The following is a 16,796-nucleotide window of genomic DNA, read 5'->3' on the forward strand; positions in this document are numbered from 1 at the left end:
TCTTTCTGACTGTTTGCACCCTTGCCCCCTGGGCCTGTCTGGGACCCTGTATCTCTAGAAACCAGTCCCATAACAAGGGTCGTGTCCCATCAGGAATAACACATTTTTATGTTTTACAGTTTAGAAAGCGTCCTCCAAAACAACCATAAGAAAGAGATATGCAAGCATGACTTTCACATTTTACAGTTGAGGAAACTAGCCCCAGAGTAGGGCCTGGAATTCCTAGCTGTTGATTCAGATTGAGGGTTCTTAGTGTGGCCCCCAAATGAAATAGTGAGATGGGAGGCCAGATGGGATCCAGAGGGGCAGAAGCCCTTCCCCTCCTCCCTGCCTGGGCATGGTCTCTGGGCACGATCCAGTTTTAGCATGTACCTGATGAGTGACTAAGCCAGTCTTTTCTACTCAGCCTCAGTTTCTCCTTCTGTAAATTGATGCAGTCGGACTAGTTCTTATCCCTTCCTAGTCCAAATCCTTTGGTTCCTAGGAGTCCCAGCTCTAGGCCTATGACCTTAGTCAAGTAGCTTCCTCCCTGGGCCTCGGTTTCCTCCTTGGGCCAGACATATCCTACAGGTAATCTTACCAGCCTTTAAGAATACAAATCAGCAAGGATGACTGAACCCTGAAGAACAGAGCAGCTGGCAGCCAGAACCTTCCCCTCCCTGCCATGAGTCTGGACCCCTCAGGCCTTGGGCCAAGCTGATGGAGGAAGATGCAGGGAGACTGACATAAACCCGACACCATTGTTTTGACAGTTAGCTCTTCATCCCTGGGAAGAGGCAGGGGGGCCTCAGGGAAATGGGTGCAGTTGCTTGCTGGGGGAAGAAATTAGGAAAGCCAGTTTCAACCCCCAGGGGTCGGAGTAGGAACATTAAAGTAAGAAGTTGAATCAGAGGTGGGAGGAGGGGTGGAGAACTGGCTGGGCAGATGGGGATCCTTCTGTAGATTCCCCCATGGGGTGTGAAAGGAGGTAGTTCTGGGTCTGGGATGTGTCTCCCATTTTGTATCCGTCTGGATGACTCGGTCTCACTGCACACATCTTTTTCTGGTCTGGGGTTTCTGCTATCGCTGGGTGTAAGGGGGTAAGGGCATGTGAGTCTTAAGGGTCTAGAACTGCAGAGTTCAGAGTGGGTCCCAAAAGAGGAGTAGGAAGGGCTTTAAGAGGGAGGTGGAAGAGAAAATGTTGCTGGGAGGCAGGACTCCTGGGTCCCCTCCTCAACCCTCCCCTTGTCCTTATACCAGCTCCAGCCTCCTCAGGGATTACATGTTCTTCGGGAAACGCCTCCAGCCTAAGCCTGACATAAATAAAAGAATGGGGGGGCCCTCCAGCCCGTCCATTCCTTCCCCCTATCCTGCTGAACCCCACCCCCCCACCAAAGTGAAGAACATTACCTCCCTCCTTTCCTCAATCCATTTCATGCATGCCCTCTCCATCCCTGGCATCGATGATCGATGTCTAGTGTCCCTATGCAGGGTTGGCTTGGCAGCCAATCCCCCCAGCAAAGCCCTATTCACAAGCCAGTATTTCCTGGGAGTCTCTGTCTATCCATTAACTTTTGGAGCAGGACAGAGATCGGCACCATAAGCAGTGCGACCCTGGATTTGGGGTGATGAGAAGAGTTTGAATCCTGCCTTAGCCCTTCTTTGTGACCTTGGGAGATTCACCTAACTTCTCTGACCTGAATTTCCCTGTTGGAAATGAGAGGTTTGGACTAGATCACCTCTGAGATCTTTCCCAGTTCTAAAGCCCTTGGGCTCACTAGGAAGTTGGGGACAGAGTGGTACTAGATGCTGGGAAAGGGTCCTCTCACCTGGGATGCCCTGCTGCCTGGAGCCCCAGAGGGAGGGCCACAGTGGGGAGAGACAGGGGAATGTGTATCTGAGACACTCACATTTTCCAGTGTTTGGATTTTCTCGGCATTATTATTGTTATTAATGAGAAAAGTATGAGGGCCCCGTGCCTGAGAATGGGGGGTAAGGAACTAGAGAGGATGGGGGTGGGGGATGGCTCAGTTTCTTCTCAGTTGGGGAAGGGTTGGGTTATGATCTCCAAGAAACTGCCAGCTTGAAACCCAGCAATTCTATGAAGCTCTCTAGGCTTCTTTGGAGGTCTAGTGGAGAGGACATGATGGGGATAGAAGGTCAGACCCCCGTAGCCTAAGAGATGGAAGGCAGGAGCAATGGGAAAAGGACTGGCATTGGTTGGGGACAGTTCAGATCCTGCCTCTCACATTAGCTTTGTGGCCACAGGCAAATTGAGCCTCACTTGCATCATCTGTAAGGCAAGAATAATAATACCTCACAGGGTGGTTGTGGGGAGAGCACTCGGCAAACTTTAATGTGCAATGGATATGGAGTCATAATAATTGTTGATCTCTTGACCCCTGGTCACAAAGTGACCAGTGGGACCGGGTAGTAGGGATATATCCTCTTCCTGGGTGCCTCCCTCTGGATAAGCGGAGCTGGATCCAGACCTAGCATCTCCTGCACAGGGGAGAGGGCTCCCTAGGGAGCCCCCCTTGGGCCACAGACTGTCAGAGAAGGAGGGCTGCCAAGTAAGTGGCCCTGGTGGCACTAGGCCTGGGAGGACGGGGCTGCTGCAATGCCAACAGTGTCCTTGGGTTCTTCCTACCCCTACCCCCTATTTCTGCCAGGGCCCCACCCTACACCTACCTAGAAACTAAGTACCTCCTTCTCATGGCCCCTGGCTCCCAGGAAGAAAGCTGGGTGGTGCTGTATTAAATAAAGAAGGGGAGGGGGATCAGTGCTTGGAGATGCTAATAGGCAGGCTTCCCTCTCAACCTCATTCAGGTTGGGGGGAGGGATGAGGGGTGATAGGGGGTTAGGGTGGCGCAGGAGGAGCGGCTCTTGGCTGCTGGAGGCGGGATGGGGGCGGGAGGGAGCAAAGGAGCCGCCCCCCTGAGCTCAGTGAGCCGGGGCCCTGGAGAGCTACTGGCCTTGGGGAGAGTGCAGCTGGGCGCTGAGGCTGAGAAGTGCTGCTGCCGAGCGAAGCCTGGAGGGATGGGTCCCTGGGGCCCAGGACCACAAGAGGAACATCAGGTAAAAGAGGCCAGAATGGGCCGCCCCAGGAGCCTGGGTTCCCCAGCTCATCCTACCTGGGAGATACGGGAGCAGTGTCTTGAGGGGCTCAGGGTGGGGCTGCCTGGAAAAGAGTACAGAGCAGGGAGAACCCCTTCTATTCCCTCACACATCTACCCCCAAGCCAATGTGTCATCTCCCGCTGTCCCCCACCCTGTCTGTCCCTCCTAATCTTTCTATCCACCAACTTGTGTCTGATCCTCCTCTCTATCCCCACCCCGTCAACTCCTATTCCCTATCCTGGCGCCTTCTTGTTTGTCCCACAGACCTTTCTGACTGAGCCATCCGTCAGTCCTTGTCTGCCCATGCCTTATTCTCCTCCCTCCGTCTTTTCACCCAGCTTCATCTGTCCCCCCCCCAGTCCTATGTCTTTCCCATTCTATCTGTTCCTGTACCTACCATCCACTTCTTTTGTGTGTCTCTGAACCTGTTCCCTGTACCTTTCCTCCTAGTCCTTCTTGGGATACCTGGGGTCAGATCCAGGCCAAAGGTCACTCCCCATGCCACCCTGCAAGGGGAAGAAGCAAACCTGCCATGGTCTTTGGGGTTCAAGGGCCCTGAATAAGGGTAGGGGTAGTGAGAAGAATGGATAATGTCACTGGGTGGGGCTTGGGAGTAGGTGGGAGGTAGTGAGAAGAGATGAAGACTCAGGAGACAGGAAAAGTTGGGGGGAGCACTATGCAAGAAGGATGGAGAATTGGGGGGATGCAGGGGTGGTGGGGTATAGAGGGATGAAGAACAAGAGACTGGATGGGGACAGCAAAGGGAGTGCCAACCTCCCTATTTGGCTATCATCCTCCCTCTCTCCTCTTTTCTCCTTCTGTTCAGACATCCACTGCCACCTGACATGTCCCTTTGCCCATCATACAACCTCAGCTGCCAAGGGGAAAACTCAACATACCCAGAGACCAACAGCTCAAAAGCCCACCCAGCCTCATCCCCAGTGATGCCTATTTTCTCCATGACATTGGGCACCGTTTCTAATGTCCTGGCTTTGGCTATCCTTGCTCGGGCCTTTATCCGATTCCGCCGCCGCCGTACTCGGGCCCCCTTCCTGCTCTTTGCCACAAGCTTAGTGGCCACAGACTTTGCTGGCCATGTGATCCCAGGGGCCCTGGTCCTGCGGCTCTATGCCACAGATCCGACTCCTGCCGGCCCTGCCTGCCAATTCATGGGGGCCTGCATGGTCTTTTTTGGCCTGTGTCCACTATTGCTGGGCTGTGGGATGGCGATTGAGCGTTGCATAGGAGTGACCCGACCCCTGCTCCATGCCAGCCTGGTCTCAGCTGCCCGAGCCCGCCTGGCACTCGGGGTGTTTTGGAGCATTGCCTTAGGCATTGCTGTCCTGCCCCTGCTGCATGTGGGGCGCTATGAGCCGCAGTATCCAGGAACTTGGTGCTTCATAGGGCTGGCCCAGCCAAGGGGATGGGGTGAGACCATCCTGGCAATACTCTTCTCTGGCCTGGGTCTGGCCTCTCTATTGGCTGCCCTGGTGTGCAACATGTTTAGTGGACTATCGCTAGTCCGAGCACGTTGGCGGCGGCGCCAGGGGAGTAGCCGCAGGGTGACCCGTAGCGGACGTGGTGGCTCCATATCCTCTTCAGCTTCATCTTCCTTCTCCTCTTACTCCTCCCCTGCCCCACGCCGAGCTCGGGCCCATGACGTGGAGATGGTTGGCCAACTGGTGGGCATCATGGTGGTATCCTGCATCTGCTGGAGCCCTTTGCTGGTGAGTGGCTGTGTCCCGGGGCAGACCTTCTTTGTGCGGGCATCTCCTGACAGATACCCCCAAGTAGGCTTCCTTGGGCAAGGAATCCCTGGAGGAAGGATTGGAGACTGGAGAAACCCTGGGACATTTACTCCCATGACCCCATCAGTTCCATTGTCCCCTAAGTCAACATTCTCAGTCATTTCATTCCATCTGATTTCCAGACCACTGCTCCACATGCCTTCCATGAGAGATTCCTGGGCCTCTCACCCCTAGGGACATCCCAACCCTTGATTCCCCATCTTTCAGAATCCAAAATGTAGGTTTTTCCCTTCCCAGCCCCAAGCTCCTTTTCCCCAGTTTGGACACAGTGTTCTCACTGGGCTCGTTCCTCTGTGCCCCTGCCAACCTGATTCTAGGCTCCCTAAAGGATGCATGGGATAGAAGTCATCTAAACTCATTGAGCCTTAATTTCCTTTTCTGGAAAATGGGAGTACACTATCTTATAAGGTGGTTGTAAAGAAAAAGCCCAGTAACCCTTTGGATCACAAGAAAAACAGGGACTATGATAATTTCCCCCTTCCTTCTTGCCCTCTCCTTCCTCCCCAGGTGCTGGTGGTGCTTGCTGTGGGAGGCTGGAGTTCAGACTACTTGAAGCACCTGCTCTTACTAGCAGTTCGTTTGGCCTCCTGGAATCAGATCTTGGACCCCTGGGTCTACATCCTGCTGCGCCAAGCTGTTCTGCGCCAGCTGCTACGCCTCTTCCCGCCCTGGCATGAAGCCAAGGGCCTGCCCAGGGGAGCCTGGGATGCTAGCTCCTTGCGTACCTCCCAGCACAGCACCATTGGCCGCTTCTAGTGGTCCTCTCTCTGGGCCAGGGGCATTGACCAGGCTGGATTGTGCAAGGCAGGACTGAGAAAGAAAGAGCACTGAGCCCGGAAGCTTCAACCAAGGGAAGGCCTGGAGGAGGTGGGGAGGGCAATTAAGAGTGACTGGGGCGAAAACGCGGAACCTTGAAGAGGCGGTCGGCTATTAAAACCGCCCAGACGTGAAGGGGGAAGATACAGAACGAGGACAAGGGAGCTGCAAACAAGAGCCCTGGGGGAGTAACTCCAGCTTTTGCCTCATGCTGACGAGGGGCTTCCGGGCACTGCCAGGAGGGAGATGGGGCAGGGGTAGTCCGCAGGGCGGAGCCCAAGAGAAATAAAGTATTTTGCATATTCCACGAGTGTGTTTCCCTGCCACTAATCGGATGATGAGGTTCTCCTCCCAGTAAACCAAGAGCCTGAACATCGAAGGTCTGTGAGGTCCCTCCCTTGCAGCCTCTGACACAGTGTGGCTCGCCCAGCTCAGAGCCCAGGCGAGCAGGAGACGGGAAAAGGCAGGGAGGGGCGGAGGAGCAGGGAGGCGGCAGTGACGGCTTCGACCGCAAGGGGGAGACAGAGGCACCCTCAGCCGCGCCACAAGGGGCTTGTGTTCCCAGCTGGGGCCAGATGAGGGCAGCAGGCACATGATCCGACACAGCCTACCAAAGGATTCGGGGGCCGCGTAGCCCATGTCCGTAACTCCTTTCCTACTCCCACCCCACCCCCGTCCCAGTACTGGGTGAACCGCAACCCCAGGGAACCCGGCCCAGGATCTAAATCCAACCAGGAGGGGTGGGGCGTCCAACAGCGAGCCAGAGGCCGAGTCCCAACCACAAACCGAGGAGGGGGAAGGAAAAGAAAACGGGGGTGGGGGGAGGGAAGAGCTGGCACTGCCGACTTGGAGCATGCGCACAACTCTACCGGCCCACCCCTCCCAGATCTTCCCAGCCTGCTCTGCGGCAAAGCTGTGTCTAAGGCAGAAAGGAAAAAAAAAAGGAAATACCTCTGCCCTCCTTTCCCTTTGCCTCAACTCCCAGCCCAGCCCTGGCTCCCTGCTTAGTCCTTCCCTTCACAGCCCCTCCCCTCCCAGTCCTCTCTGTCACCTCTTAAAACCAAGTTCAGGTGCCATCTCTTACCTGAAACCTTTGCTGGTCTCCCTCACTGCTAGAGCCTTTCCTCAAACTGCTTTTTATTTATTTTGTACCAACAGACATCTGTATAAGATGGCAGAATATACAACGTTTAGCCTCACAGAGGGAGGGTGGCTACTACTTATACGGGTTCTTGGGGCCCTTTGTGGGTCGTATACCACAAGCCCCCATTGGTGTGCTTCCCATGAACAGTCAGCCAGTAGGTACAACAGCTCAAAGTAAAGTCATTAACTAAGAGGGCATGTTAAGAACAGTAGCAGAAAACATTTCCACTGCCAAAAAACAAAATCCTTTGTGTTCACTTTCCACGAATACGCAAAAAAAAAAAAAAATGGGAAAACTGGGCACAGGGTATCATAGTAGTGAGGCAGTCAACACAATTAGCCAGGGCAGCTTATGTCTCTAAGGTTACAAAGCCTCAATGTCCTTTCTCTCTTCATGGTGTTGTCTCCACAGCTCAATTCTTGATTGACAGGGTTAGTTCAGCCTTGAACACATGGTGGGCTCCTCTCTTCTCTACTGCCTTCTGGTCAGATTCCTCAAAACTGCTTTCTCCCTCCAGTCACTGCTTCTCTGTATCTCTGTCTGACTGGAACATGTCTCTCAACTCCCTCAACTGTTCCTTGAACTCCTAAAATAAACTCCAAAACTGATGGATGGGGTGTTTTCTCCTGAGTAAGTAGCTCCATTACTAAGCAGAATGTCAGATGGGGGAAGGGGAAGAGAGAAAAATTCCCTCTTCCTCATAGCTTGCTGCCCTCTGGTGTAGATAAAGGGGACACTACATAAAGTTGCTCCTGACCCAAAGTTTCTCTTGAATTCTCCGCTGACTGATTCCAGGGACTGGCAGGGTTAGCTATTTAAAGGTCTCCAGGGACATAACCAATTTTCAGCCAGTCCTAAACATCTCTTCCAATTCAATCACAGAAGTATTTCTGCACTTTGTAAGGAGAGACAGAGAGTAGATGCATCTTCACTAATATATTAATACTTCATTTCCTCTGCAATCTGCCCTTTGCTTTCTGTGACTACATCAGCTGGGAGATGGGGAAAGCAATTGGTCATGGATATGCTCTCTCCTGCCCTAATGTCAATTACCTTCCATGTGTACATGTTGTCTCCCCTATGAATTTAAGCTCTGGGGTTGTGTTATATTTGTCTTTATATCTTCAGGAGTTAACAGAATGTTTAGCAAATAGTAGGCTCTTAGCACATAGTAGGCTCTTAAATTCTAGTGGATCACCTGACTCACAGCCTCTCTCCTCACAACTTTCTCCTCCATGATGAATTAATGAAAACAAGACACATTGATAAGCACTTACTATGTGCCCAATACCGTACTAAATACCAAGGGTTTACAAAGATGAATGTGACATAGTCCTAGTCAGCTGACAAGTACTTTTGAGAAGCAGTTCCCAGAGCAAGAGGTGAAAAGGATAGAGTGAAGAGGCTGGCAAGTTAGGAAATGTCTAGGTTGAAAGAGCATGGTGGGATACGGGACCTCTCCCCTCACAGCCCCTCCCTTCCTAGACTCTTCCCCCCATCCCCTTCCACTTACTGACCCCTCCCCTCACAGCACCCCCCTTCCCAGACTTTTCCCTTCATGTGACCCTTCCCTTCTGAGCCCTGCACCTCAATAAACCTCTTCTTCATATTCCTCCCTCCATTCACAGCCCTATTCCCTCATTCAATCCAGTTCAACAAACATATATTAAGTGCTTTTGTGTCCGACTCTTCATAAGCTCATGGACGATACCAGACCAATGCTGTACGTGGGGTGTTCTTGGCAAAGGTACTGCAGTAGTTTGACATATCCTTCTCCAGTAGATTAAGGCAAACAGAGGTTAAGTGACTTGCCCAGGGTCATGTAGCTAGTGTCTGAGGCTGGATTTGAACGCAGATCTTCCTGATTCCAGTCCCAGCATTCTATCCAGTGGACCACCTAGCTGCATCTTATTAAGTGCTAAGTTCTGGTGATATAAAAACAAACACAGTCCCTGCCCTCAAGGAGCTTCTGTTCTACTTACTCAAGGGCAGCTAGGTGGCTCAGCAGCAACCCTCTAGCCTCAACCACTTAGCCGTGAAGACCCCAGACAAGTCACTTACGTTCTGTTTGTCTCAGTCTGTAAGATGGAGATAACAATAGCACCTACCCCTCAGAGGTATAAGGATAAAACAATGCAATTCTTTTAAAGTCCTTTGCAAATGTTAAGGCGCTATGTAAGTGCTGGCTGATAGTATTTTTACTTGGAGGGAATTCATGAGAAATACAAAGTAATTCACAGATTGGGAAAGCACCAACATGGAGATACAAGAAAGGCCTGGTGTGGGAGGGAGATGGTCCCTGAGCAGCATTTGGAAGGAAGCCCGGGGTATCCTCTGAGACTGAGGCGAGGTACATTCCCATCATGAAGAAGCACCTGAGGAAGAATGAAGATGGAATGTCTCATACTAGCTACAATCCACAAGCCAGAATAAACCGTAACAGAAAGTGCACGGAGGGCAGTGATGAGAACCAACAACCCCAGGACCTCCCATTGCCTCCAGAAGCAAATACAAAATGCTCTGTTGGGCATTCACAGCTCTTCAGGACCCAGCCCCTTCTTACCTTCCCAGTCTTCTTACACCTTACTCCCCAACAGGTGCTCTGTGATCAGTGACTCTGGTCTCCAGGCTGTTCCACACATGGACACTGGGCATTTTCTCTGCCTGGAATGCTCTCCCTCCTCCACTCCTACTACTGGCCTCCCTGGCTTCCTTTAAGTTCCAGCTGAAATTCCACCTTCTCCAGGAAGCCTCCCTAACCCTTCTTCATTTCAATGTTTTTCCCCTTCTGATTGTTTTATTTATCCTGTATGTAGCTTTCTTTGTATATATTTGTTTGCATATTGTCTCCCGGGTTAGACTGTAAGCTCCTTGAGGACAGGAAGATTTTGATTATTTTTGTATCTTCAGTGCTTAGCACAGTGCCTGGCACATAGTAGGTGCTTAATAAACGCTTATTGAAGTGAGAGGCAGGTGGGAGCCCCATTGAGAAGAGTTTTCAGTGATAGGCTGAAGATTTTGTAGGTTGTCCTAAGGGCAATAGAGAGACCCTAGAGATTTTAAAATAAAGGGTGGATGGAGTGGTCAGAGAAGTGTTTGGTGGAGCTAGGTGGAGGATACATGGGAGAAGGGGGAGAACGGAAATGCAAAGTCCAGTTTGGAGACCAGAGGTCCAGGGGATGAGGCCCCAAATGAGGGTCACTCACAAATCTTCTAATTTCCCTCTCCTGATCTGGAGAAGGAAATGGCAAACCAGTCTAGGATCTTTGCCAGGAAAACCCCAAATGGGGTCATGAATAGTTAGACACGACCAAAACACTGAACAACAACAACTACTCATGCATTGGCCTCTCCCTCCTTTTACAGTCCTCTCTCCAAATAGACCCTCTTAACCCTTTCTTTCCCAGCCCTTCACACATCTGCTTCTCTCACCAGAATCTCCCTTTCCTACACCGTCGGATTTAAGGACTTTAAGACTTAAAATTGACAATCTCAGAGTTGGAAGGGGTTTTGGAGACTCACCCATACCCAAACTACAATCACCTTCCTGAGGCACAGAAGGTTTGCTAGGAGAGAAATGAAATTTAATAGAAATCAATGGAAAGCCTCATAGTCAAGCAGACATCAATTTGGGATGTTCCCTTCAATGACGTAGTTCAAAAACCACTTTAGTTAAAAAAAATCAACAGTATAAAAAGCATTGGATGTGAAATTTGTGCCCCTAGGCTGGGATCCTGGTTCTGTGTGATCCAGGGCAAATGTTAACTTCTCTGGACCTTTATATCCACATCTGAAAATGAGGGGGTTGGACTGAATGACCTCTAAGGTCACTTTTGACTTTAAGCATGATCATAGGAGCACTTTACAGTCTCTCCAACAAATATATACTTTACAGTATCTCCAAGTGTACACTTTACAGTATCTCCAACAAGAGCCCACGAATTTCCAAAGCAGCTTTTTCCATTCCAGGATGACTCTGTTAGGAAATTTTCCCTTGTATCAAACCCAAATTTGCTGCTTTGTAACTTCTCATTTCTCCTAGACCATTTTCTCTGGCTATCCCCCACTGCTCTCCCTCTTCCCCTCAGACTACTAGCCTTCCTGGCTTCCTTAAGTCCCAGCTGAAATCCCACCTTCTCCAGGAAGCCTTCCCTAGACCTTCTTAATTACAGTGTTTTCCCTCTCTTGATTGTTTCCTACTTATCCTGTATAGTATTTGCTTTGTGTATATTTATTTGGAGCAAATATTCTGGAGCAAAACAGAATAAATCCAATATGTTTTTAAGGTGACTGCTCTTCAACCCTTTGACCCTGCCTATTAGGTCATCCACCTTTCCAAGTCTTTTTAAAGGCTTAACTTCCTGATCCTTTAACCAAAGCTCATAAGGCAAGATTTCAAGGCCTTTCACCATTCTGACTGTCCTCTTCAGGATACACTCCAGCTTCTCAATGTCCTTCCCCAGATGTGGCAACCAGAACTGACCTCAGTGCTCCAGCTGTAGCCTGACTAGGGCAGAGAACGGCCAGACTCTCATCACCTCCCAAGACCTTATGGACATTATAGGCCTGGACATGTGGTTTCATTAATGTAGAAAACTCTTGGATGAGAATGCCCCATACCAGTTCAAGTCATCACCTTCTCTCCAACTGATAATTGTAAGGATTCCCTTGAGCGTCAGATCTCTTTGAATGCAGCTGAAGATCACATGAACTTTCTTGGTTGCCCCCATCACACTGCTGATTCGTGTTGACTTTACGGTCACCAAAACCCCCAGATATTTTTCCAAGGAACTATTGACTAACAGTTCTCCTTTCTTGTAATAATAATACAGTCTAATATGTATATAGTGCTTCAAGGTTTGCAAACTGGGTGTCCTATAAGCATCGAAAAATCAATATATCCCAAATGGATCTCATTATCTTCTCCCCACCCCACCCCCAACCCCAATCCTCTTCTGAACTTCCTTATTCCTAGTGAGGGTACCGCCATCTTCCTAGACACCAAGGCTTACAACTTTGCTGTTATCCAGGACCCCTCCCCTCATTCACTCTGCATATAAAATCTGTTGGTAAATTTGATCATTTTTACTTTGCAACATCTTCTACGTGTCCCCTTCATAAAATCACAATGCTGGTGCAGGTCCTCATTGTCACCTGGATAGCAGCCTTGTAATTAATCTCCTTGGGTCATGTCTCTTTACTCCACTCTATTTTCCATTCAGTAGCCATGGTGATGTTTCTAAGACTTAGCTCTAGCCATGTTAGACCCCTCTTTCTCAGTAAGCTCCCATGGCTCCCTATTACCTCCAGGATTAAATATCAAGTCCTTTGTTTGGCATGTAAAACTCTTCTTAACTGGGCCCCTTCTACCTTTTCAGACTTCTAACACTCGACTTCTCTCTATTCACTCTGAGAACCAGTGACACTGACCTACTTGCAGCTCCTCGAACAGGACACTCTACCTCCCACCTCCGCATCTTTGCACTAGTTGTCCCCCAGTCCTGGAACATTCTGTCCCCTCACCACTACCTCTTAGTTTCCTGAATTTTGTCAAGACTCAGGTCAAATATCACCTTCTGCATGAGACCTTTCCCAGACCCCTCAGTAGCCAAAACCCCCTTTCAGATTGCCTTCCATCTCCTCTGTCTATACCCAGTTATTTACATGCACCCCCTCCCCCCCTATCAGAATGAGAGCTCCTTGAGGGAAAGGCCTAATTCTTGCCTTTCTTAATCAATGCTTTTTTTTCTGACCAACAGACTTCACAAGGATTAGCTCATCAGAGCTTCCTAACAGCTCTGCGAGGCAGAGGCTATTATTTTCCTCGTGTCACAAAAGGATCTTAGAGGTCACATCTTATAACCCTCTCATTTTACAAATGAAGAAGTAGAGGCCAAGAAAAGGAGAGCAGTGGCTAGGGCAGTGGACTTGGAGTCAGGAAAACTCAGGTTCATATCTAACCTCAGACACTTACAGGTCTTACAGGTCTAGCTGTGTGACGCTAGGCAAGTCGCTTAAGCCCCTATCTGCCTCAGTTTCTTCATCTGTAAAATGTGGATAATAATAGCACTTACTTCCTGGGGCTATTGTGAAGATGAAATGAGATATTTATTTGTAAGGCACTTAGCACAGTACCTTGCACATAGTAGGCATTTAATAAATGCTTTGCCCAAGGGCACACAGGTAGTAAATGGCAGAGCCAGAACTCAAGATTGAAGATCCAGATCTGATTCCAGCTCCAACTTTGTTGACTCTTTTTTTTAAACCAAAATGAGTTTCGAGCTACATCATGGGGAGAACATCCGAAATCAATGAGGTCCCAAATCCACTTGAGGTTATTAATAAAAGATTTTATGGCTATCCCATCTTCTTAAGTTGGGACCAACATTGCACCATAACGTTGTTGGAGCTGTGTGGGACAAGTGAAGACCTCTCATAAAAGGGAACAAATTAGATAAATAGAAATAAGTAGGATAGTGAGTCCCATTTCTCTACTTAGATATTTTCCTTTCTGTAAAGCCATTTCTCTACTTATATGTTTTCCCCTCCGTAAACTAAACTAGTGACTGTAAAGCCCCCGAGGTTAAGAACAGGACACAGGATGCTCGCATCCTGTGTATTTACCTAATGGCGAGAGGCCTGAAAGAAAGAAGGGTTGAGGTGAATAAGTCAGCAACCATAAAATCCTCTGAAAGTAAGGATAGGACACAGGATGCTCCCCCCCTGTGTACTGACCCCAGGATAAGGGACCCTCAGCTCAGCAGAAAAATGAATGAAAAGCAGGAAAACCAGGTGCAATGTAGACGTGCAAGACCAGTTAGGTATGAATGATGGGAGACAAGGTGTAAGGGTACTGGGGATATCCGTCTTAGCCACAGATGTGAAAATGAGGTAACTAACAACTAATTCCTGCCTATTACCGATAACTGAACTGTTTGTTCAATCGTCATTGTCATTGTCATTAAGACAGATTTACTACCTTGAGGTTGATAGTAGAATGAAATAAGAATGGTGGGAAGTTCATGTTCGTCACCTGCTTGTCAAAAATAACCATACTGTTTGTTCCTTGCCATTGTCCCTGGGATAGATTTATCGTGTCCAGATTGTACCCTCAAAGCTTACGTCTGCAAGCTGAGAGGAACGATGATGTTGGGAGGGGGAATTGCGGTTAGGGACCTATATAAACACCCCAATTTTCTGTGTCCACTGCGCTCTGACACTGAGAGGACCCCCAGTCCTTTCAATGTCTGGGTGGCCCTTTCCCACGGGATCGTAATAAATTTTCCTTTCTACTTTCACCTTGAGATGCCTCTGTTTTTAATTCTTGGATTCGTAAAATCCATCCCACAAAAGCCCAACTCTAGCTCACACAGTAATTGTGATAAGTATGTGATTCCTGCCTCGATCCAACTTATTGTTCAAAAATGCTCAACAGCAGAACAGTACAGACTGGCCTCCAATCTGATAATGAACTTTCGATGACTTTTTTCAGGTTTGGCCCTTTGACCTGTCTTGTGTCTGCCCTATCATTGAACTCTGATCTGTCTTTTGCACAAAGAGCACAAAAGCCTTTATCAAATTATTGGCTAAAATCTAGGTGTGCTATAAGGCTATGGTGTTCCCAGCTACTGCTATAAAAAGAAATGAGGCTATTCTGGAATGACCTTGATGAAGCCGTGCTGGCTCTGGGTGATCACCACGTCCTTTTCTAGACATTCACTAACTCTCCCTTTAATAACATGTTTTAGAATTTTTCCAGGAATCTAAGTTAAACTTGCTGGCCTATAGCTTGCAGATTCCAGTGTTACCTTTTTGGAAAATCTAGATTAGCTTCTTCACTCCTGTGTTATTTTCCCTGTTCTATAAAGATCAGCAAGATGGCAGAGTGGTCTGGTGCTAGACTTAAGAGTCAAGAAGACTTGGGTTCAAATCCTGCCTCAGATACGTTGACCCAGAGCAAGTCACTTATTTCTCTCATCCTCGGTTTTCTCATCTATAAATGGGGATAAGAAAAATACCTACCTCCCATGGTTGTGGTGAGGATCATGTGAAATGACCTATATAAAATGTGTTGCAAATCTTAAAACTATTTAAATATTAATTATTGGTATCAGTATCATCATTTTTTTTCTTTTTGTTTTTTGGAGGGGGTAAGGCAGGACAATTGGGGTTAAGTGACTTGCCCAAGGTCACACAACTAGTAAGTGTGTCAAATATCTGAGGCCAAATTTGAACTCAGGTCCTCCTGACTCCAGGGCGGGTGCTCTACTCACTGTGCCACCTAGCTGCCCCAAGTGTCATCATTCTTAACAATGGTTCAGCAATCATAGCTGCCAGGTCTTTGTATTCAGAGGCAATTCACCTGGACAAAGTGATCTGAAATCAGGGGAAACCAGGTGCCTCAGACTTCCTACTTAAGTTCTGTGTTGCCTCCTTGAGGCCCATTTTTGTTCTGTCCTTTCTAGTCCATAGTCTCTCCTTCTTGGCAAAGAAAACAAAGGAAGAAAGAGAAAGAGAGAGAGAGAGAGAGAGAGAGAGAGAGAGAGAGAGAGAGAGAGAGAAAGGAATGAAGGAAGGAAGGAAGGAAGAAAGAAAGAAAGAAAGGAAGGAGGAAGAAAGAAAGAAAGAAAGAAAGAAAGAAAGAAAGAAAGAAAGAAAGAAAGAAAGAAAGAAAGAAAGAAAGAAAGAAAGAAAGAAAGAAAGAAAGAAAGAAAGAAAGAAAGAAAGAAAGAAAGGAAGGAGGAAGGAAGAAAGAAAGAAAGAAAGAAAGAAAGGAAGGAAGGAGGAAGAAAGAAAGAAAGAAAGAAAGGAAGGAAGGAAGGAAGGAAGGAGGGAGGGAGAAAGAAAGGAAGGAAGGAAGGAAGGAAGGAGGAAGAAAGAAAGAAAGAAAGAAAGAAAGAAAGAAAGAAAGAAAGAAAGAAAGAAAGAAAGAAAGAAAGAAAGGAAGGAGGGAGGGAGGGAGGGAGGAAGAAAGAAAGAAAGAAAGAAAGAAAGAAAGAAAGAAAGAAAGAAAGGAAGGAAGGAGGAAGAAAGAAAGAAAGAAAGGAAGGAAGGAAGGAAGGAAGGAAGGAAGGAGGGAGGGAGGGAGGGAGGAAGAAAGAAAGAAAGAAAGAAAGAAAGAAAGAAAGAAAGAAAGAAAGGAAGGAAGGAAGGAAGGAAGGAAGGAAGGAAGGAAGGAAGGAAGAAGGAAGGAAGAAAGAAAGAAAGAAAGAAAGAAAGAAAGAAAGAAAGAAAGAAAGAAAGAAAGAAAGAAAGAAAGAAAGAAAGAAAGGAAGAAAGAGAAAGGAGTGGTTCTTCCTTCTCTAGGATGTTGATTATCATTATTCCTTCCACCCTGAGCAGTGGTCTTATTTCTCCAAAACACAACCTTTGCCAGACTCAGCTTATTCTGAACTTCAGAATTGCTGACATTAGATCAAAAGTTCCTAGAGGTGTGGACTATCTTTTGCCTGTTCCCCTATCGCCAGCACTTAACATAGTGCCTGGCACATAGTAGGTATTTAAGAAACTCTTCTTGACTGGCTGACTCCATTCTTATGAAACCATGCCATGCGTTTGCATTTATCTTCTTACCTGCCCTTATTTCACATCTTAAAAAAGCCTAAGGTGGTCGATGGGTTCCCTTTGAACTCACACAGTCTCTTAAGATGACTCTCTCTTTTCTTCCTCATTCAGGAGAGTGTCCTGTTCCTCCTGGGCTGACTTCCCCAGTAGAATCTTAGGCCATGGGCTCTTTCCTAACCTTCCTCTCTAGTCTTTGAAATCTGTTAAGTTTCAGGGCTTCTTAAACGTTCTCCACTCAAGATCCCTTTTCATGTTTTGGCAGCATTTGTTGGTGTCGTGTGGTGTAATGGCATGTGAGCATGCTTTGTGTTCAGAACGAAGGCTACGGTGAAGTTTTGTGATGCAACTCGGACAAGTGCTGCCAGA

At 48.0% G+C, this 16,796-nt stretch overlaps 1 protein-coding gene across 1 annotated transcript; it reads left to right on the plus strand.

Annotated features, from left to right (window-relative positions):
• Positions 1–3,846: 3,846 nt before the first annotated feature.
• PTGER1 (prostaglandin E receptor 1) lies at positions 3,847–5,662 on the plus strand. Its single transcript, XM_036741172.1, is given in 3 exon segments — positions 3,847–3,867; positions 3,869–4,825; positions 5,414–5,662. Coding segments are annotated over 3 exon segments (1,227 nt in total).
• Positions 5,663–16,796: the final 11,134 nt, after the last annotated feature.

This window comes from Trichosurus vulpecula, chromosome 1 (genome assembly GCF_011100635.1).
Source record: "Trichosurus vulpecula isolate mTriVul1 chromosome 1, mTriVul1.pri, whole genome shotgun sequence".
Taxonomy (NCBI): Eukaryota; Metazoa; Chordata; class Mammalia; order Diprotodontia; family Phalangeridae; genus Trichosurus; species Trichosurus vulpecula.